Here is a 23,254-nt window from a genome sequence, read left to right as displayed (position 1 = left end):
AGTTATATTGTACGAACCTGATGGTACCATCATAGGAAATACATATTGGTTGTACAATTGATTACTATTGTTGTTGTACTGTTATTCTTGTGTGATCTTAACACAATACTTGTTTGTTGGTAACAATTGGTGTGGTTTCACCATTGATCTTTGACATACAGAATAACACATCTTTCTGCCATGACTCCTCTCGGGGCTCGGAGGTACACCGTGACCGGGGTTTGGGGAGGAGCACGTAACAGTAACAATATTGTATATGACAATGGTACACCATCACTCCCTCCTCTTTACAACCCCATCCCTCACCCGCTCACACACACTCTTAATATATGTGGGATATACAATCCCACTAATTGCATATTCTATGAAATATATAGATAACCAGAATTTACGTATGCTGTATATGTAGTTCATTGCAATGTACGGCATAGTACTCAAAATTGGAGATATTGAAAAGAAACATTTGAACCACAATTGAGAGGTTCCAGTTCAGAATTGAGAGGCCTTTGGAAAGTATTCACACCCCTTGACTTTTTTTACATTTTGTTGTGCTGCAGCCTGAATTTAAAATGGAATAAATTGAGAATTTTTGTCACTGATCTCCACATAATACCCCATCATGTCAACGTGGAGTTTTTGGTTTTTTAAAGAAATTATTTACAAAATAATGAAAAATGGAAAACTATTTTTTTAGTATTCTAATATTAGTCAATTTTTTTTTATTCGTCAATAAGTATTCAACCCCTTTGCTATTACACTCCAAATTGCAGTCAGGTGCACCAAATTTCCTTTAATAATACTTGAGATGTCTCTACAACTTGATTTGAGCCCACCTGTGGCCAATTCAATTGATCGGACACGATTTAGAAAGAAACACACCTTTCTGTATAAGACCCACAGTTGACAGTGCATGTCAGAGCAGAAACTCGACCATGAAGTCCAAGTAACTGTCCGTAAAACTCCGAGATAGAATTGTGAGGAAACGTAGATCTGGGGAAGGGTATAAGTCAATTTACAGAGTGTTAAAAGTTCCCAAGAGCACAGTGAGCTTCATCATTAGGAACTGGAAAGAATATGGAACGACACAGACTCTTCCTAGAGCTGGCCGTCTGACCAAACTGAGCAAAAAGGAAAGAAGGACCTTGGTCATGGAGGTGACCAAGAACCCAATGACCACTCTGACAGAACTACAGAGTTCCTTGGCTGAGATGGGAGAACCTGCCGGAAGGACAACAGTCTCTGCAGCATTTCACAAATCTAGGCCTTATGGGAGAGTAGCCAGACGGGAGCCACTCCTGAGAAAAAGGCACATGACAGCACACCTGGAGATTGCAAAAAGGCACAAGATAGACTGAGAGCATGACGCAAAAGATTATGTGATCTGATGAGATGAAACATAGGGACATTAACCCTGGCACTCACCTGGTAGAATAAACAGTATGCTGACTAAAGGTATTGTAAACCAATTTCAATGGTTGCTACAAGACAGGGCAGCATGTAGAATCATACTAACATAATCATAAGACTTTAAACAAACAAAAATAAATACCTATTTTGGGGGGTAATCCCCCCACTCCCAAACCCCATATACCTCCTCAGACACCAATTTTCTAATGCCGTGAACAATCTTTAGTATAGCATGGATGATGAAGGTTGTGGTCAAGTTTCATCGAAATTGTGTGTGTAGTTTCAGAGAAGAAAGCAAATTCTTATTTGGGGGGGTCAAACCTGGATCCACTTTGACCAAGGTAAACCCCCTTAGACCTTGTTTTTTTTAATGCCGTGAGCAAACGTCAAAACACAACAAATATAATTTGTGCCAAGTTTTTCGATCCCTTCATCTGTTTCGGAGAAGAAGTTGCAAGTATTTACGGATGGACTGACGGATTGACAGACGGACGACGCGCCATTGCATAAGCTCCCCTGAACTTCGTTCCAAGTGAGCTAAAAATGAACTCTTTGGCCGAAATGTAAAGTGCTACATCTGGTGGAAACGAGCACAGCTCATCACCCATCTAACACCATCCCTACCATGAAGCATGGTGGTGGACGCATGATGCTATGGAGGTGCTTTCCAGTGGCAGCGATTGGGCGACTAGTAAGGATAGAGGGAACAATGAATGGAGCCAAATACAGGCAAATCCTTGGGGAGAACCTGCTTCAGAGTGCAAAAGACCTGATACTGTGGCGAAGATTTACGTTCCAACAGGACTATGACCCTAAGCGTACAGCCAACACAACACTGGAATGGCTTCAAAATAAGAACGTGAAATTCTTTGAGTGGCCCAGCCAAAGCCCAGACTTGAATCCCATTGAAAATCTGTGGAATGACTTGAATATTGCTGTTCTCCGACATTCTCTATCCAACTTGACAGAGCTTGAGCAAATTTGCAAGGAAAAATGGGTGAAACTCCCCAAATCCAGATGTGCAAAGCTGATACAGACATATCCAAGAAGACTCGAAGCTGCAATCACTGCCAAGGGTGCTTATACGAAGTGTTGACTCAGAGCATTGAATACTTACGTAAATTAGATATTTCTGTATTTCATTTTTAATTATTTTGTGTATAAATTCTGAAAAAATTAATTCCACTTTGACATTATGGGGTATTATGTATCGATAGATCGGTGACAAAAAAAATCTCAATTTAAATCATTTTCAATTCAGGCTGTAACAACAAAATGTGAAAAAGGTCAAGGGGTGTGAATACTTTCTGAAGGCACTAAGTTCAGTCCAATTTTCCTACTACTCTCACATCAGGGCGGTATGTTTCTCTGAACAGGGTGCAGGAACGAATGAGAGCTGCCTTATTGAGATACTGGCAACACGTACCAACGAACAAATAAAGGCTTTGGTAGAGGCATATGAAACTGGTAGGTACATTATGTGCTTGTTGCATGTGAGATAGCATTTTTAGACAAAGTAAAATGTTAGCCTGCTTTGCAGTGAAAATGCATCCGTTTATTTTAATATATACAATTTGGATTAGGTGTATCTTCCAGGATAGTTTGGAGGTAGATCACCTTTCAGCTGTATAATCTGAGTCTGAATCCCAACACCACCATAAACTGTTAACCTGATCATTATTGCTTATTGGCCAGAGCACTATATCATTGAGTATGCTGTCCCTTGAAGGGACGTTAAACCAGGTATCCTGTCTGCTAGCAAGGTATTCCACCTACCTTTGAACTTCATAGCCTGAGTTTGATTCTCAACCCGACTATAAACTGCCGAACTGGTGCTTCACAGGCAGGACATTGTATCGTATCACAAAGCGCACCATCCTTTGGATGGATGCTAAGCTTAGTGACCCATACGCAAACATTCCCAGAGTCCCTCCCCATCTGTAAGGACATTTACACATAGTGCACACAGGAGAAAAAACTCATGTCATTCATCATCCCCCCCCCCCCCCCCCCCCCCCAGGCCCCTCTCTCTCCCCCACCAACCCCACTGTCATTTTTCTCTTGACCTGATAATTTATGATGCATGGTTATCTCATGAATGCAACCTTTTTGTGACTAATATTGCATCTGCCTATACTGACAGAGTTTGAAGAGAAATTGGAAGAAAAGATTGATTCTGACATCGATGGGAACCTCCAGCGCTTCCTCATTGCTCTGCTGCAGGTTTGCTGAGCATCCGAGATATGTTGTATTCATGTTTAATCATCGGCCTAATAATAAAATGTATAACCACTGAGCTTCTAATAGATAGTAAAGGAACTATTGACACTTCTTCAGAATATACCCTGAAACAGATGCCATCTAGACCTATATGAATGAAACTTGTTGCACCAAAAGACTCGTGCTGCGGTATCGAGTGCTTACGGGGCGATGCTGAGTCACGTGACTGAGTGATGTCATTGAAGCACAAACTTAATATTATCTTCAGTGCTAGTACCACTTGCATTATGTGGACATTTTACCATGATTCAAGTTTTCATTCACTTTTGGAATTTTCAAACTTAACGTTTGAAAATACTTTTTCGAGTTAAGATTTGAAAAATTACTCTCAAGCATCACTTTATTGTTACTTCGCCCAGGTTATGAATAATCGTATGAAGTATTTTTTGTTAACATAATTATTTCAAAAAGGAAGAGCTGAACTTACTGCACTGGTAATAATCCGTTTAGGTCGCGGTTACATTCCTGGGAAACACAACAAACGGATACAACTTAAACTGAACAACTATTTCCCATAATAATGAACTAAAATAGAGGAGAATACGTTCCAGCACTCCGAAAATGAGTGTCATTTTCGCAAAGGTGTCTACGCAAATGTAAACATTATTTTTTGGATTCCTCATGCTCTGAATATTCCAAAAATGTATAGTTTTGCTAATCTACCAAAATTTTGAACGAAAAAACATAGTGAACCTGACTATAACACATTAAACATGAAAACATACACAGACACATAAAACATACAATGAAGGGAGTGGAAGACAAGAGGGATAGAGAGAGGGAAGCACACAAGCACAACAACAGTGGAGAACAGGGACGTCGGTAGATCTGTGGAAGGGGGAGGGCTGGGGGAGGAGGGAGAGGTGCATGGTATAAAGCAAATAAACACTACCAGGAAATTCAGGTAAGAAGTTGGAGATTGAAAAGTGGATTTGGGGTGTATTAACGGGGGTATTTTTTTAAAATTATTTTTGTATTTAAGACTTTAAACAAAGGGTAAGATGTCCGGGTGAAGTAGGGGATGAAAAGAAAAACAAAGAAGAGTGCAATACAGCGAAAGAACGAACATAAATAAACAAAAGACCGATGATGAAGCCTTGAAGGACAGGTCCCAAACGCGGCGCGAACACAAACGACTATTGCACACAAGCTTGCACGATTTACAAAACAAGCTCTAACTAGAAACACAGTAAACACATACACAGTAGAATAAACAGTAGAAGTTTGACAAAAATGCGATCAGGAAAAAGACTTATCTTTGATGACGTGGAGAGCTCGGAAGAACGCTACCTCGCCAGAGGAACCGGAAGCGTTAGTGGCGTAAAACAATAAATTAAGATACGTAATAGACATAGTTTCATCGATACATAAATATTTACACGGTATATTTGTTCGCATTTTACATGCGGGCCGATGTGGCTTGAGTGAGAACACCTCAGGTTCTGCATTCGTGTACCTTACAAGACTGTACAGTTCACAAAAACACAACTTAGTGAGTGATCAAGCAACTTACAAGTGATCATAAACAATTTAGGCGATGACATAAAACTTATCATGACTTGAACTGACAATAATGTCCCCTATTTGCCAAAGACGTTAAAACGATAAGATGTAAACTGATATGACTTAAAATGAGCATTAATTGTACAACAGAATTAAGTAAACCTGAAAATGCTGTTTAAAACATTATCAGATTTAAGTGTTTTGTGTTTACTCTTTTTATTGTTATGCCCCCGCCGACGAGGTCGCTGGAGGCATTATGTTTTCAGGCTGTCCGTCCGTCTGTCCGTCCGTCCGTCCATCCGTGATAGGTTTTCATTACCGCGATAACTTGAGAATGGCTAAAGCGATTTTAGTCAAACTTGGTACAGGTATGTATAATGAGGTAAAGATGAACTGATTAGATTTTGGGGTCACGAGGTCAAAGGGCAAAGGTCAGAGGTCATGTTAGGTAAAGATACTGCTACCGTGATAACTTGTGAGCCAGTGATGGGATTCTGACCAAATTTTGGTACACTGATGTAGAATGATTTAAAGATAAATTGATTAGATTTTGGGGTCAAGGGGTCAAAGATCAAAGTCTGTAATAGGTCTATAACTTGAGAACGGCTGAAGTCATGTAATTCAAACTTAGTATATGTATAATGATATAACTTAGTACATGTATAATGGCATGTATAATGATGTAAAGATTAAGTGATTAGATTTTGGGGTCAAAGGTCAAATGTGTAATAGGTCTATAACTTGAGAATGGCTGAAGTGATCTTTTTCAAACCTGGTACAGGTATGTATAATGTTGTAAACATGAAGTAATTATATTTTGGGGTCATAGGTCAAAGGGCAAAGTCTGTAATATGTCTATAACTTGAGAATGGCTGAAGTGATCCAATTCAAATTTGGTATGGGTATGTATAATGATGTAAAGATTAAATGATTAGAATTTGGGTTCAAGAGGCCAAAGGTGAAAGTCTGTAATAGGTCTATAACTCGAGAATGGCTGAAGTGATCGATTTCAAACTTGGTACAGGTATGTATTGTTACATATTTATGTAAATGTATGTGAATTACTATTCAGGTCTTTGCTTATCGATGTGTAGTCGATTAAAGGTTGTTGTGATTAAAGGGTCAGGAGCCCTTCTGGGAAAAAGGAGATCGGAAACGGAAGAAAAAAGAGACACGAGGTCCTGGAGAAGCGACGATTCTTTTTCCTCCTCGCCCAGCTCCGACGAGAGTGGGGATCGATATTGAGCAGCGTGGAAAAGCTGCGTTCCCAAGCCCGTCTGGCGAGAGGAGTTACCGGGACGTGTAACTACCCTTTTGACACGTCAAGTTGCCGTGGGTCCGTGCACGGACCCAGCGTCCGGCACAGTTCGCCGCACCGTCTACAAGGACGCGTACGGGTCGCACTTTGGGGCCTCGCGCGCGTTGCAAGCGGCGCTTGCTTTGCCCGCTTTGCTTGGCCAGGAGGTGTGTGCTGCAGCCGTGGTTCCCGGTACGGTACGTGCCCGGTGGAAGCACGTCCGCCCGGGGTTCGTTCAACCACCCGTGTGCGGCGAAGCCGACCATCATCTTGGTCAGGAGGGGCCCAGAGACATTGTGAGGGACAGAGACCAAAGGGGTCGTGAGTACCCAAGGGGTCGGGAGTGGGGAAAGGGGACACACATATGTAAGATGGCCATCTTAATCATCTCGGGGATTGATTGTTGATTGTGGATTGTTGATGGTTGTTGATTGTTGATTCCTTGGGGGAATATATTATTGATTACTCGGAATCCTTGGTGTGGGGTTTCTTATGGACTGGAATTCATCTTGATTGCGTTACGAAAGCGTATAAATCATATATCTTTCTGGCGGGGTGCCTCCCACGGTCCGGGGGTCACCGAGACCAGGTAGTTACCGGGAGGACCACGTAACAGAATAATGATGTTGTGGCGGACACAAAAGCCCACTGGCGTGGTGACATCATTCCACGCACCAAGTGGGCGGTGGCCACGCCCGAGGAGTAGGCGTGGCCTCATGATATACACCGGGCGACCAGCCCGGAGGAGTTTAGTGTTACAGTGTAGTCTTACAATAAAGACGTTTATATGTTACCGCTTGTCCACTTCCTCCTTGCTCACAAGCAGCGCGCGTAACGCCGCGCTTTACTGGTGACCCTCGACGTTGGATCTGCCGGAGCGATCCTTCCACACGCGACGCCATCGCCATGGCCGCCTTCGTCAAACTTCCGGAATTTTGGGAGGCTCAGGCCGAAGTCTGGTTCGTCCAGGCCGAAGCCCAATTTCAGCTTCGGCACCTCACCGGCGATGACACGCGCTACTGCCACGTCGTCGCCTCCCTCGGGCCCGGCACGGCCGCTCGAGTTGTGTCCGTCCTTCGCCACCCACCGGACGGCCACAAGTACGAGGCACTCAAGCGGCTACTCCTAGCCACGTTCAGCCTCACGGACGACGCACGGGCCGACCGCCTCCTGGATCTCCCCGAGCTCGGTGAGACGTGCCCGTCGGTCCGAATGGACCATATGCTGTCACTGTTGGGCGACGAAGCCCCCGGTTCGCTATTCCGGGCGCTTTTCCGTCGCCAACTTCCAGCGCAGGTTCGCCTCGCGTTGGCTGGGACCGGGCTAACGGAACCCCGAGCATTGGCGGCCGAGGCGGACAAGTACTTCGCCGCTTCGGACACGCGGGCGAGCGTTGGCGTGGCCGTCACGGCCTTCGACGCTGCTGTTCCACAGCATCATCTTCTACAGCACGCTGAGTTTCAGCAGCATGCTGATACGCACCTCGTGAACGCCGCCACGCCCCGCCCACCGCCGCGGCGAAAACCGCCACCGCGGGGAAACCCGTCGACTCCACTGGCCTGGCGGAGCCAGCCGCGCTCCTCCAGCTCCACCACCTGGTGCTGGTTCCACGCCAAGTTCGGCCACGAAGCTCGGCGGTGTCATCCGCCGTGCTCCTTCAACGGGTCGGGAAACGCCCGGGCCGGCGCTCAATTGTGGCGATGAGCGCCGGCCGTTCGAGCAGCCTGCTGTTCATAACGGACACCTTCTCCGGGCGCCGTTACCTGTGCGACACGGGAGCACAGGTGAGTGTCATTCCCGCCGGCACGTCAGACAAGCACGCCGCGGGTGGGGGCCCCGCGCTGCTTGCCGCGAACGGGACGCCCATCCGTACGTACGGAAAACGCTGTCTCTCTCTGCGGTTTGGAGGGCAGGTTTTCCGATGGACGTTCGTCACCGCCGACGTGCCCATGGCACTGCTTGGCGCGGACTTCCTGTGCGCTAATGGGCTCCTGGTCGACGTCAAGCGCAGACGGCTTGTCCAGGCCGAGACGTTCAGCTCGCTCGCATGTGCGTTGCCCAGCTCAACGAGCGGCTTGCCAAGCGGCTTGCCGAACGATTCGGTTCCGGCCACGTTGGTCTGTACGCTTCCGGCAGCGGACGCATTCACCCGCCTCCTCGCCGGCTTCCCGGCCCTCACGCGGCCCACCTTCTCGGCGGGGGCCGTCAAGCACGGGGTGGCCCATCACATCCCCACCGTCGGGCCACCGGTCTACGCCCGGGCACGCCGCCTCGAGCCGACGAAGCTGGCGGTGGCAAAAGCGGCGTTCGCTACCCTGGAGCGACTCGGCATCGTTCGGCGCTCAGAGAGCGCTTGGGCGTCGCCGCTGCACATCGTGCCGAAGCCCGGCGGGGGATGGCGACCGTGCGGGGACTATCGCCGTCTCAATGACGCCACGACTCCCGACCGCTACCCCGTCCCCCACATTCAGGACTTTTCCGCCCGTTTGGCGGGCAGGTCCTTCTTCTCGAAGGTGGACCTCATACGCGGCTACCATCAGGTCCCCGTCAGGCCGGAGGACGTCCCGAAGACGGCGGTCATCACGCCATTCGGACTCTTCGAGTTCCTGCGCATGCCCTTCGGTCTGAAGAATGCGGCTCAGGCGTTCCAGCGACTGATGGACAGCGTCCTGCGCGACTTGGATTTTGTCTACGTCTACCTGGACGATATCCTCGTCGCCAGCGCGTCCCGCGAAGAGCACCTACGCCACCTCCGCACGCTCTTCGAACGCCTGGGCCAGCATGGCCTGATTGTGAACCCCGCAAAGTGCTGGTTCGGCGCCGCCACAATCGATTTTCTGGGGCACCGTGTCACCAGGCACGGAGCCGTCCCCCTGCCGGCCAAGGTGGAGGCAATGAAGGGGTTTCCGCGCCCCCGCACGATCAGAGGGCTGCAGGAGTTCCTGGGCATGGTGAACTTTTACCATCGGTTCCTGCCCCGTATCGCCCAGCTCCTGCGCCCCCTGCACGAAGCTCTCCGAGGTAAGCCGGGCAAAGGCGACGTTACCTGGACCGAGCAGATGGACACGGCGTTCACGGGCGCGAAGCTCCCCTTGGCTAACGCCACCATGCTCGCGCACCCGGCGCCCGATGCACCGATCGCCCTCACCACCGATGCCTCGGACTACGCGGTGGGCGCGGTGCACGAGCAATGGGTGCGTGGAGCTTGGCAACCGCTGGCGTTCTTTAGCCGGCAGCTTCGCCCGCCCGAACGCCGTTACAGTACCTTCGACCGCGAGTTGCTCGGACTTCACTTGGCGGTCAGGCACTTCCGCCATCTGCTCGAGGGCCGGGCGTTCACTGCCTTCGTCGACCACAAGCCGCTGATCTTCGCGATGGGCAAGGTCACCGAGCCGTGGTCGGCCCGGCAGCAGCGTCACCTCTCGGCCGTGTCCGAGTACACGATGGACATCCAGCACGTCGCGGGGAAGGACAACCCGGTGGCGGATTGCCTTTCCCGGGCCGTCGCCCACGCAGTCCACCTCGGCATCGACTATGCCCGGATGGCAGCGGACCAGGCCGCTGACCCCGACGTCCAGGCCTTGCGGACCGCCGTCACGGGCCTCCACGTCACCGAGGTGCCGTTCGACGGCGCGGGCGCGGCCCTCTTGTGCGACGTCTCCCTCGGGCGTCCTCGCCCCATTGTGCCCGCGGGCTGGCAGCGCCAGGTGTTTGACGCCATCCACGGCCTGTCCCACCCGGGCGCGAGGGCCTCCCAAAGGCTGATCGCCGACAAGTTCGTCTGGCATGGCCTCCGGAAGGCCGTCCGCGGCTGGGCCAGGACATGCCTCGCGTGCCAGCGCGCCAAGGTGCACCGGCACACCCAGGCCCCGTTGGCCCCGTTCACGGTGCCGGAACGCCGGTTTGACCACGTCCACGTGGACCTGGTGGGACCTCTGCCCCCCTCGCGGGGTTTCACCCACGTCCTCACCATGGTGGACCGCACCACCCGGTGGCCGGAGGCCGTGCCCTTGGCGTCGACAACGGCGGCCGATGTCGCGCAGGCTTTCATCGCCACCTGGGTCGCCCGGTTCGGCGCCCCCTCAGACATCTCATCCGACCGCGGCCCCCAGTTCACCTCGGAGCTCTGGGGGGCGGTTGCGCAGGGGCTCGGGGTCCGGCTGCACCGAACCACGGCCTACCACCCCCAGGCTAACGGCCTGTGTGAGCGATTTCACCGCTCATTGAAGGCCGCGCTCCGGGCCACCCTCCGCGACGGCGGCTGGGTCGACAGGCTCCCCTGGGTCCTGCTGGGCCTCCGGACGGCGCCCAAGGAGGACCTGCGCGCATCCGCGGCGGAGTTGGTCTTCGGGCAACCGCTGCGGGTGCCGGGCGAGTTCCTCCCCGACTCCACGGCACCATGGTCCGCGGCACAGCAGCGCTCCGCTCTGCAAGAGACCGCCCAGAGGTTCGCCCCGGTGCCAACGGCATGCCACGGGCACCCACCGACGCACGTCGCCCCGGAGCTTCGCACGGCGGAGTACGTCTTCGTCCGCCACGATGCCCATCGGACACCACTGCGGCCCCCGTACGACGGGCCTTTCCGCGTGCTGGAGACCGGGGCGAAGCACTTGACCCTGGACATCGGCGGTACTCCTGACCGCGTTTCGGTAGACCGCCTCAAGCCGGCCCACCTCGATGTGGACCATCCACCGCCAGTGGCCCGACCCCCACGTCGGGGCCGCCCTCGTGCGGGCGGACCCCGGCACCGCCCAGCCCCGCCGCCACGGCGCCCCCCGGTCCTGCACCCATCCCAGGGGCAGCCAGGGGCATCCCACCTGGTATCCCTGCACCCCGGACGCCGCCGATCGCCAGGGGGCGCTTCGGCCGGGTCATTCGTCTGCCCCACAAACTGGCCCTCCAGGTGCGCGGGAATTCTGGGGGGGCGCGTGTGGCGGACACAAAAGCCCACTGGCGTGGTGACATCATTCCACGCACCAAGTGGGCGGTGGCCACGCCCGAGGGGTAGGCGTGGCCTCATGATATACACCGGGCGACCAGCCCGGAGGAGTTTAGTGTTACAGTGTAGTCTTACAATAAAGACGTTTATATGTTACCGCTTGTCCGCTTCCTCCTTGCTCACAAGCAGCGCGCGTAACGCCGCGCTTTAATGTAAAGATTAACTGATTCGATTTTGGGTTCAAGAGGTCAAAGTCTGTAATAGGTCTATAACTTGAGAATGGCTAAAGGGATCTAATTCAAATTTGGTACAGGTATGTATAATGATGTAAAGATTAACTGATTAGATTTTGGGGGTCTGGAGGTCAAAGGCCAAATGTCAGTGGTCATGTCTGGTAAAAATGTGAGAACTTGTGAACAGCTGAAGGGATTTAAATTAAAACTTGGTACAGGTATGTATAATGATGTAAACATGAACTGATTACATTTTGGGATCAATAGGTCAAAGGTCAGAGGTAATGTCAGGTATAAATGTGCTAACTTGGGCACAGCTGAATGGATTTAAATCAAACTTGATACAAGTATTATAATGATGTAATAATGTGGGCGGAGGCATATCAGTCGACGTCATGACGTCGAAGAGTGCCATTCTAGTTTTACATCTGTAATGGTGATTGTAAGTAGTTTGAGTAAAAAGAGAGTGATGGTTTACCCTTTTCCCTGTTTTCAGGGGAATCGTGATGAAGACGGCGATGTTGACATGGACAAAGTGGAGGACGATGCGAGGGTGTGTAAGGAAGAGAAATGGTTGTGATCTTTGACAGATTCCTTTTCCCAATGTCACAAGGGCAAAAATTGCAAACATGTTTTTTGGTATTCTGCAAATAAGCATCTCAGTAAGCACTTCGACTGAAAAATGCACAGAATAGTAAATTCTAAATCGAGCTGCTAAATATGCAACAAATGTGTGGCTTCTGACACTTTGTAAAATGAGGCACAAATTTGCGGTTGTAGTTCAGACCTGTGCTTATTTGGGGAACCCCTGGAGCGCCAATGACTCCATGGGAGGCCCCCTGATACGAAATTGAAAAATCCATGATGGAACGATCCTGCGGACCATCGAGTAGAAGGGCTGTATCAAGTTTGAGCAATCGGTTGGTAAATAATGGATAAGTCAGGATCCGAAGTTTCAGGGGGTAACTAGAGTCCCTGTATATAGAGAGTTGTGTCAACTCAAATTTGGACGCCATTTTGTGTCTAAGTGTGTCGGATTAGATATACATGTACATTCGCGATATGGGGTGATATATTCTAAACCTGCTAAAAAAAATTTTACTACACATATTTTGTCTTATTATTACATACAGGTGATATTTGTTTTGTCAAAAACTCAGCTATTGTTGCTAAATATTGTTGGAACTGCAGAGCACTTCAACCTCTTTTTGTCATCAGCTCGCCCCCTCTCAAACTGATTCACATCGAAATGTTCCTGCATTCAATCAGCAATCAATGAGTGTCCTTGATGTATTTATTTATTGAAATTTTTATTCTAACACAACACCGTTTAATTTTAATGAGCTGTCATGTACTAGTACTTCCACAACAGAAAATCACATGGACAATCTTCCGGAAGATGGCCAGACAAATCGCTAGCTCTATCGACCACATGTATATTGATATCAAACAGGGATAACAGCTTTTGAAAGTTGAGCCAGTTTTAAATGTGGGTACACAAATACACCTGTTTTACTGCATTAATCACCTAGAAATATTGTATGTTTTGGGAACGATAGCTGTCACCAGGTTAAATATATAGGGATTGTCCAATGTGCAAAATCTTCCATTACTACAATTTGGCCATAAATCCCGGGGTGGGAAATATTTGAGCAAATATGCCACAAGACGCATGAGCACTGTACAAAGCAAACAATAACTCGTCAAATTCTGGACGTATGGATGGCTGCACAACCCGCAAAAAAATTGAGCAGGTCCCCCCCTAAAATTGCTTTTATGATTGCCGATTAGGCTAAAGATTTTAAACCAAAAAAATAACTTGCCTCGGAATAAGTTTTGAATGGACGGACAGACAACTGAAAACAAAACGGACCATGGGTTTCCCACCTCTATAAAATCAAAATTAATTCCCTCTGAAAAAGTACAGTGACATTGCCCGCAGACTACCCAACCGCAGACCAGGCAATGTCACTGTACCGGGACATTTCATCAATCAATGACAATATGCGGTCCGCTAGGACTACCCGAAAAAAATTGAGCAGGGTTCTTCCCACAGAAATGCATTTTTGGTCAGCTCCTTGAAGATTATAAACAAACACAAATCACTTCCCTTTAAAAGGGTTTTCAACGGACAGACAACCAAAAAAAAAACGAGCAGATACAATTGCTTTTGAACATCGATCATCAAGCGGCGTGGGCCTACCTGGCAGAGTCTCGAGGAGTCGATCGCTTTCCAGCTCTTTCGTCTGACTTTCGCTTCCCAAATTTGTCTTCTGACTTTATCACTTGGAAATCTATACATCTTATATTTCCCAGATTGGTTTGAACAACCAAAAGCAGAACAACCAGTCATTTTGTTTGGCAATAAACAACATTCCCGTACCAAGCTGATGTTCACGCACGGTGAAGTTAGACACAAAATGGCGCCACGAAATCACGTGACCAGAAATCTCGGGTCAGCGCATGGCGCAACTCTCTTTATACAGGGACTCTAGGGGTAACTCCTCACCCCCCCCCCCCAACTCCCCCCCCCTCCCCAGGAGCCCCCATGATCCAAAATCGAAAAATTTAAGCCTGAGCGATTGTGCGGGCTATCAAGTAGAAGGGCTTTATTGGGTTTCAGAGACATTGGTGGTAAATAAGGGATGAATCGGGATCCAAAGTTTCAGGGGTAACCTTCCTAGGGAGCCCAAATGATCTGAAATTGAAGCCTGAAAGATTTTGCGGACCATCGAGTAGAAGGCAGGCTACTTTCTTGTATTAACGTGTCAAGTTTCAGAACAAACAGCTTGGTGAAAAGGGAGGAATAGCAAAAAATAGCAAAAAGTTAACCGACAGACGGATGAACCTATGGATGAACAGACAGATATTCGGACATTACGACCCATTTTATAAGTTAATCTCTTTGAAAATCAAGATGAGATGACCTAAAAATCACAGATAGATAAGTGGGTCAATAAGATATGGTGGTGTGACGGAACATTAATGAATAAAAGTAGAAAAACAATGCAAGATGGACATAGAAAGGTGCTTCTGAAGGTTGAAGATTAATGAAAGCAAAAGAAAGAAAGTAAGGTTTCATTTGTAAAGACAGAATTGCACACATTAGAACTTATGGAACTGAAATGGGGTGAAGATTTTAGTGTAGAAGTGAAGTCACGAAAAATGGAACACTTTCATTTTTCTCAATACAGGGCTTGATATTTTCTTATTACAAATAAAATATCCACTATTTTACACTTGTATGATGTGTAATGGGGTCTCCTCTACCTGCAGAGACAACTTCAGTGCAATATAACAATTTTTGGTTCTTGCGTGACAGGTTAAAGGCCAACAAAGGGGGTATTTTTGGCATTAAAATGTAAAGTAGTTAGACTATGACATTTCTTTGATCAACTATTATTAGCAGGAAGGTTTTGAGGTGTCTCCTTATTTTTTTATGTAAAATTTAAATGCTAAAGTTTATTTCAGTGAAAAATTTTTCATTCTACCCCTCTTCATTGCGGAGTAATTGAGATGGGAAGATGGCGCTATTTTCAAAGTGAGCTCAATTTGAGTGGTACTAATTATCACTCTACTCCTTTACAAATGGTAACAGAATAACTATATCTTTTGCATTTTTCTGTTGTAGATACCATTCTCTGTTGTAGATACCATTCTCTGTTGAAGTCTACAAGTAAAATTCAATAAACATATCACATCATAAAAATTTTGTATGAGAAAATCATCAAAAAATTTCCATCCCCTTATGTCACGTCCGTCACACCCTAATTTATTCAAAAAGTAAGAGTTACAAAAATATGAAAAAATATGCCTGAGACAGCTTCAACCATTAGCTATTCTCAAACATCAAATGATTAATTTGTGCCTTCATGTAAATTTGTAGAAGGGGAAAATAATGATTCCGTCCCCTGAAGTGTCACATCCGTCACACTGTGACGGATGTGACATAAGTACCAGAAATGACAAACGGTCTTGTTCGCAAAACACCAGAAATGAGAATACAGTCTTCCAGTGGCCAAGAAATGATGACCTAGATTGTGTCCACCCATTTGCAATTTTCTGTGGCCCGCTAGACCTCACTGGAGTTGACCCACTGGAAGTCCCAGCCCTCAACAGAATCAAAACTGAATTTGGAAAGAGGAAATGAACTGCTACAGGATTGTGCCTACCATCTAACAGACTTGCTCCAAATCAGGAGTTGATCACACTGTCTGTTGAGTTTTCAGCACAAAGTTGCAAATTATTCCTCCTGGTCATGCTCACTTATCTTTCATGTCTTTGATACATAGGCCTGTAATTGGCTTGACATGGTGGTGCATAATGCAAGTAATGTGGAAAATAGCCATTTATTGTTTATACACTATCCTTGTTGAGTGTCAAAATTAGATTTTCACTTACCTTGATGTAATTTCATGTTGTCAGGTTGTCACAGTTTACAACTGACATGTTTGATGTGTTTCTGTTATTTGTTCTCAGCTTTCATAGATTTTAGAAAGACTGGTATCATGTAAAGAATTTCTGTCATGGCAAACTATCATTTATTATGGAAAAGTAACAAGTATCTTATGATTTACATACATTGTCGCTTATGTCACGTCCATCACACTGAGGTGATATTGCCTTTAATGTTAAAATACACTGTACTTGGTGAACTAAGAGGGTATATCGTATAAAGACATGAGGCATACAAGAGATTTTGAGAGTATTTTGTACTCATGACCCCTAAAATTTGCCAGAGGAAAGCTTTTCATGGTAGATTGTGGTAGAGGGACACAATATGGCAACACCAGCAAACCAATGTTACATTTTTCCATCACAGACTTACACTTAGTATTTTTTTCTGATAGTTTTCACCCCTCTGCATCTTCAAATGCCAAGAAAATAATATTAATTAGAGGTAAACATTGCTGGGCACATGATCTTATCAGTGTGACGGACGTGACATAAGATATTGAATTGTCTAATTCACAAGCCTCCATTTTAAAAGCAAGGCAAGCCGTTATCTTCTAATCATTATTTTTGTACACGTGGACCCTCATACTCTAAAATAAAGCAACAGACAAACTGTTTAAAGGTAGAAAATTTTCCACTGCTGATTTTTACATAAGTGTTCCATTTTTCGTGACTTCACTCGTAGAGAAATGTACATGTAAAACCTACCTTGTCCATGTGCATAGACTTGGTATTCCAAAAAAATGGAGGAAAACCATGATGTATTAGGGAAATGAGGGGAATCTCATAAGACTTTATACATCAGGTATGTGACAATTATGGCAATGTTTACAGGCAGGAAAAGGTGGGAGGTGGATTATGCTGTTAAAAGAGAGACAAGTGGAGTCAAAATTTGCCAATTTTATTTAAATAGTATGTACTTGTAGATGGCCTCTTTAAACCTCATCATTCAACTTCTTTGTCAATTAGAGGGTGTTTTCATAGCCATGGCTACAAATTAGATCACGACCAAGAGTTTGGTTGAGAATTTTCACAGTTGAATCATGTCACGGACATGACTGCAGTTGCAATTCAGTTTTGAGCAAAAACAAGATGGCGACGTCCATAATGTGATGTTGAGCTCCTTGTGCTTTTTGAAGGAGACTACACAGTTATGTTCACTCGAGAAAAAACAGGATGCATAAATTATAAATGATTGTCTTTGAGATTAGAGTCTTGACACTTAATCCAACAGCAATAGGTCTAACTCATCCATCATTCTATGAAAGCACCACCGTCACCTCCTACTCTGCATGTTTTGAATTGGCAGCATTCCCATGCTGTGGTGAAGGTCACACATCGCAGAAACACTTTCACAAGACCTGAAAACACGCTCTTGATAAGTTTCACTATGTTTAGTGTTGAATGACCAGAGTTAAATGTGAACTAGTGGTCTATGGCCGGTTCTTTGTTTATAATGGGGAATGAGGAGTGCAGAATGTTTTCTACTGAGTTAAATTCCAGTGTATTTCTTGCTCAGTTTCTCAGTTTGAGTGATATTTTCTGTACCTTTTCTGCAGGCTCTCCTGAGTGCCAGTGAGTTGAAGTGGGGAACTGATGAAACAGAGTTCATCAGCGTATTGTGTTTGCGCAATGATCGTCATCTTTGGCGTGGTGAGGCCATATTACCAACAGAGCCATTAAATCCATTCATTTTGCATCGACATGGAGGATTCAGTATAAAATTTACGAGGTTATAACTAACACGACCTTGTTCACACCTTGCTCATGTGTGGCTTTTCTGCTTCTTTGGGTTTTGCTGTGTAGTGTTTGACGAGTACAAAGAAATTTCTGGAAAAGATATTGAGGAAACCATTGCTGATGAGATGTCTGGCACACTGGAAGAAGCCATGCTGGCTGTTGGTATGTATTCAGTTCTCGTTATGTTTTACAAATATATCCTACCGCACCTTCACAATACATTGTCATAACTGAAACGGCACTCGGAAGGGCACATACCTCTTCCAGGCTGAACAGTTTACGTTTTGTATCCCACTCATCGGCCGGATTTGCTTCTGTACCTCAACCAAAATTTAATCAGCTGGTTCTTGTCAACTACCCAACTGATCCACCAAGTTTTGTCATAATCCTTCCACAACTGTTCCACAACTGCTGTATATCATTTTTGACCCTATCTCTCAAAGGTGAATCATCACTTTTTAAAAATCCTGTTATCCAGATCAAGATCCAGTTCTATACCAAAATAAAATAAACCTGTCCATGTCACACAGCAAACCTGCAGTCCACCAAGTTTCGTCCGAATCGGTCCATGACTTTTTGAGATGTCCTGCCCACAGACTAACAAACAGACAGACAAACAGGGGTGAAAACATAACCATCATCTGCCACACATGCATTTGTTTCAACTAATGCAAACCAAGAAACCAGAAGGCACCGGTGATGTGTGGGATTTCTGATCCATTGGGATCGGGAAGAGCGCTTGTCATGCTCCACACATTTTGATTTACATATCCACCCGATCACCAGTGCCTTCAAGAGTCACAGTAAGAAACAAGAGATCTGGTCTAGATGACTGCAGAAATGGTGGACACGGTTAAGATTTGAATGAAGACCTCAGATGTTGGCAAAGGAGACAGTGAATTGATTAGAGAAGGATTGGGGTGCTGCAGATGATCACCTGCATAATATCAGTTGTAGTAGAAAAGCTCCTCTACCAGTACCCTCTGAAGGATGTGATGGAGCATTAGCAGTTAATTTCCAAACGCTTCTTGCACTTCAACTTCAAGGTCTTCATCCTCCCACCCCATACCACCAGCCCTTTCCTCCGTGTAGGGGCTGACTTTCCGAGAAATAAATTATCACCTTGTCATTCCCAGATCACTTCTGTAGAGGCGTAATAACGTTTTCAATGGGTTGTTCTTTTTATAGTCCAGTATTATTTGAAACCTGAGCAATACACTAGATGCAAAATAAATGTGCCCCGACCCCCTCACCCTGGAGAGTGGGTGCACCACCTCCCACATAAAAAAATATTGTCATGACATGCCCAGGTCTAAGATGGTTCCAACCTTTGCCATGCCGGTGTGATGTCCTTCTTATCAAAGTATTACTGTATGTTTTAGACCATATAACATTAATCAAACTTGTCATGTTTTTTCCTTTCATCCTTTAATGTTTTTTTTTTTACAGTGAAAAGTATAAAGAAAACACCAGCTTACTTTGCAAGAAAAATTCGTGAAGCAATACAGGTATGATAAAAAACAATGTCAGGATCACATAATTATTACACTACATTGTGAAGCAACCGTTCATCCAGGTAACACTGAATAATTTAATTTGAGAAACACTGACATAGGCAAAACAGCTAGCTGATTTTCATGTTTGCTTTAAAATTAGTCAGGATGTGAAGTCGTTTTTGAAAGTCGTTTTTGAAATTTGAAATTTCAAAAGAATTTGAAATTTTGAAATTTGAAAAGTCGTTTTTTCAAATATATGACCTACTTAAAGACAGTCCTATGAGGCATAGAATTGCTTGAAGCAACTGGAGCATGACCACCATTAGAAGGATTTCTACCAAGTTTGGTGAAAATCCCACCATATGTTTAAAGATGTTAATTGACAGATTGATTTTTGAGAATGCCATAATCTCATCGGAATAAAGTTTCAATTTCATTAACATCCTGATCAAACGGAAAACCAAATGCTGCATTGGAGTTATCAGAAGGAGTCCGAAGAAGTAAAGAGAAAATATCGTCATCAGAAGGAACCAAAAGAGGTAAAGAGTAAAGATGGAGTCATCAGAAGGAACCAGAAGAAGTAAAGAGTAAAGATGGAGTCATCAGGAGGAACCTGGACAGAATTCTGGTTCCAGCCGCTATTCCGCTACCCTCAAACACATCCAGGCAAGTTGAGTCTTACAGAAAACATTCTGCAATAATTCCCTTCTCCTCGACAGATAGATTTAAAGAAAGAGAGACATAAAGAGTAACAGACTGCAACTACCAAATTGTTTCTACCAACCTTGTGAGACACTCACCTCTGTGCTGTCTCGCCTGGGTTCGAATGTCGGCCCAGCTATAAACTTCCATCTGGATGTTTTGTATGCAAGGTAATGGATGCATTAATGCGTGTGCCGTCCCTCGGATGGACATTACACCAGGCATCCCATTTGCTAGCATTAGTTGATGGATGTTAAATACCCCACAGTATCTTGCTCAAAGAATAAGTGAGCTGTCGCTGTCACTCTGGCCAAATTCCTAATTCCTGCACACTCAGTCGAGTATCTTGCGTCGAAGTGGCACCCCCTCCAGGTTTGTAACCCTGCTTCAGCAAAACTGACACTATAGAGAGTGTGGTACATGATGATAAACCTGAAGAAGTGTAAGAGTGAATCAGGCTTTGTACTTTTACTCGTCTATGCTGATCGTAAAATAAATACAATATAATATTTTTTTCTTCCGTTCCTGCCAATATTTTTTATCCAATTTAATGCTGATGCCTCACGGATGCAACATGGCACCTCATGTTTGAAGGATTTCAAAGTTTAGCATCAAGGGGAAGGACATTGGAGTGGCAGAAGAGATCCTGGAAAGGTGCAAGTTTCCATAAGGTCCAAATAGAACATAGGGGAAATACCCCTGGCGCTCACCTGATAGAATAAACAGTATACTGCACTGACTAAATATATTTAAAACCAATTTCAATGGTTGCTAGAAGACAAGGCAGCATGTAGAATCATACTAACATAATCATAAGACTTTAAACAAACAAAAAAATACATACTTTGGGCACTGCCCACTTCCTCCCGCCCCCCCCCCCCCCCCAGCCCCCAGTCCAGGACACTAGACTTGAATTGCTTAAATTTCGATAAAAACTGGAAAAATTGAGGTGTTCAAAAACTTTTGAGCGGTAGTGTATGTATGTATGTATATATATATATATATATATATATATATATATATATATATATATATATATATATATATATATATATACATGTATATATATATATATATATATATATATATATATATATATATATATATATATATATATATATATATATATATATATTGAGGGTGGGAGTAGTTATATTGGGGTTGAATTGACCTAAGCAACATCTTTATTTCTGGAAGAAGTTATGTATGTTCTACTTCCAGGGGGTTGGAACAGATGAGCGAACTTTGTTGCGTATCATTGTCTGCCGCTCGGAGATTGACCTGCAGACCATCAAGGAAGTATTTGAAGAGGAGTATGAAGAATCACTACGCTCAGTTATTGAGGTAACAGACACGTTTTCCCAAGTAGTGGAGTGCATACCTCACCAGACGTAGTATGTTTCTTTCTCATGAAAGTCAATTTCAAGTCATCTGCCTTTTATTCCACACTGTGTAACCAATGACATCTTAGATCATCACATATTACACAGTGCAATTTTTCTGCAAATTACCTCCACATGTGCTAACCCTTACTTTCGCCTGCCTCACGACAGGGAGATGTTGGTGGAGACTTCCTAAGTACATTGCTGCTGCTCTGTGGTGAAGAATAGAGCACAAATATTGGCGATATGAAAATAATTGTTTGGTTGTCATAATAAGTAAAAAAAAAAAATAGTTGTACAACTTCAGTCATTCGTTTTATTAATTACCTGTCACTTAAATTGTTGCGAGGACAAGAAGGGGGTCATAACTTTTGCTGTTTCACAAGTTAAAAAAGAAGGAAGTGTGATTTTTCATTTTAATCTTAAAAGAGGCAAAACTACTGTTTTAAAATATCTAGGATTGAAAGTTCTGTTAACTGGAAATTTTAATCAGAACCTCAATTGTCAAGCAAGATCGAGCTCACACGGAGATGATACAAGTTGGAATGCTGATGAAGCAAAGCTTGGAAATGAATGTAAGTGATAGCAGGAACTAAGGCTTGCAACAATCTCAAGGTTCAATTTGTTGTTTTTACAATTTTTGTCAAACAGATGGAAACAACAAAAGTTACTTTTAACAATTTTGCTTTTAACAAAAGTTTGGGCCAATTTTCAGGGAAATACATAAAACGAAAAAAAAGTGTTCCAACAGATACCATGGACTTTTATTTTTACTTTTTCTGTCCACAAGTGAATGCATTTAAATTGGATGGCTGGCTCAATGGCCCTAAGATAGACGTCATTCTCTGCAATATTCCACGTGAACAAGTGACAGTTTTAAAGTAAGTTCATGCTCCACTGGAAGTGAGCTTGAGGCATGATTAGTTGTAATCAAGCACATGGCAAGTTAACGGGTCCACCAGCAACTCATGCCAAGAACCTTCCAGAACCTTCTAGGTTAGTTACAAATTTCCACTTGAGAGAAGTAGTGCCACGTCAAAGTAGCAAAACTGTGCGATGGATGCCCTCTGTTTTTAATGTCATCATGATTATGTTACATCTGTTACCTCTTACGTAGAATATTTGTTTATGGGCACTTATTATGGTGGTGGAATAGCATTTTATCAGAATCTGTTGTCTTTATTGAGATGCTAAACACATCTCTAGATCCATACCTATATGCTGCAGTCATGCTCTTTCCCACCTTGACTTGAAAGAAGAGAATGAGAAGCTTAACTTTCCAATATGTGAGCATAAATTGTGGGTGGTTGGGGGGGGGGGGGATGGAGGGGGGGGGGATAGTGGGGTACATATCCCCCCCCCCCTCCATTTTTTGCTGCAACATTGATGAATAATTATTTAATTTAAGTTTTTTCACTTGAAGTGTGTGTGTAGATATATATATATATATATATTTATATATATATAGATATATAGATATACACACACACACTTCAAGTGAAATTACTTAAATTAAATAATTATTCATCAATGTTGCAGCAAAAAATTGACGTCTACTACATCACAGACATTTTTTTATAACTGAGCCATTGTGCAATCTATAGTGCACCATCTCCTTCAGTATCCCAAAATTGCTGTGTTTCAAGGATCTAAAAGATTGTAGGCCAAACATGAAATGCACTTATGAAACCAATTGTTTCATTTGTGCTTTCCTATATACTGCCTAAAATTTGTGGTACTTCCACTATAGTTGCAACACCAATGAAAATTAGTGAATTTCCAAGTAATTTTTTTGAGACAGTCACGTCTTTCCATTGCAG

The 23,254-nt window shown here is 44.8% G+C and overlaps 1 protein-coding gene across 2 annotated transcripts in view; it reads left to right on the top strand.

The window, feature by feature from the left end:
- Positions 1 to 22,186, top strand: part of LOC137424951 (annexin A5) — a 59,090-nt gene extending 36,904 nt beyond the window's left edge. For both annotated transcript variants that reach the window (XM_068112874.2, XM_068112875.2), the window contains exons 6-13: positions 2,784 to 2,874; positions 3,551 to 3,630; positions 12,156 to 12,212; positions 17,674 to 17,767; positions 17,921 to 18,016; positions 19,304 to 19,362; positions 21,274 to 21,396; positions 21,606 to 22,186. In XM_068112874.2, coding sequence (XP_067968975.2) covers positions 2,784 to 2,874; positions 3,551 to 3,630; positions 12,156 to 12,212; positions 17,674 to 17,767; positions 17,921 to 18,016; positions 19,304 to 19,362; positions 21,274 to 21,396; positions 21,606 to 21,662 — 657 coding nt within the window. In that variant the 3' untranslated portion in view covers positions 21,663 to 22,186. The remainder of the gene's footprint in view (positions 1 to 2,783; positions 2,875 to 3,550; positions 3,631 to 12,155; positions 12,213 to 17,673; positions 17,768 to 17,920; positions 18,017 to 19,303; positions 19,363 to 21,273; positions 21,397 to 21,605) is intronic.
- The last annotated feature ends 1,068 nt before the right edge of the window (positions 22,187 to 23,254 follow it).

The sequence above is a fragment of the Myxine glutinosa genome, chromosome 4 (assembly GCF_964187855.1).
Source record: "Myxine glutinosa chromosome 4, kmMyxGlut1.1, whole genome shotgun sequence".
Lineage (NCBI taxonomy): Eukaryota > Metazoa > Chordata > Myxini > Myxiniformes > Myxinidae > Myxine > Myxine glutinosa.
Note: the sequence above shows the minus strand (reverse complement) of the source record. Positions and strands in the feature narration are given on the sequence as shown.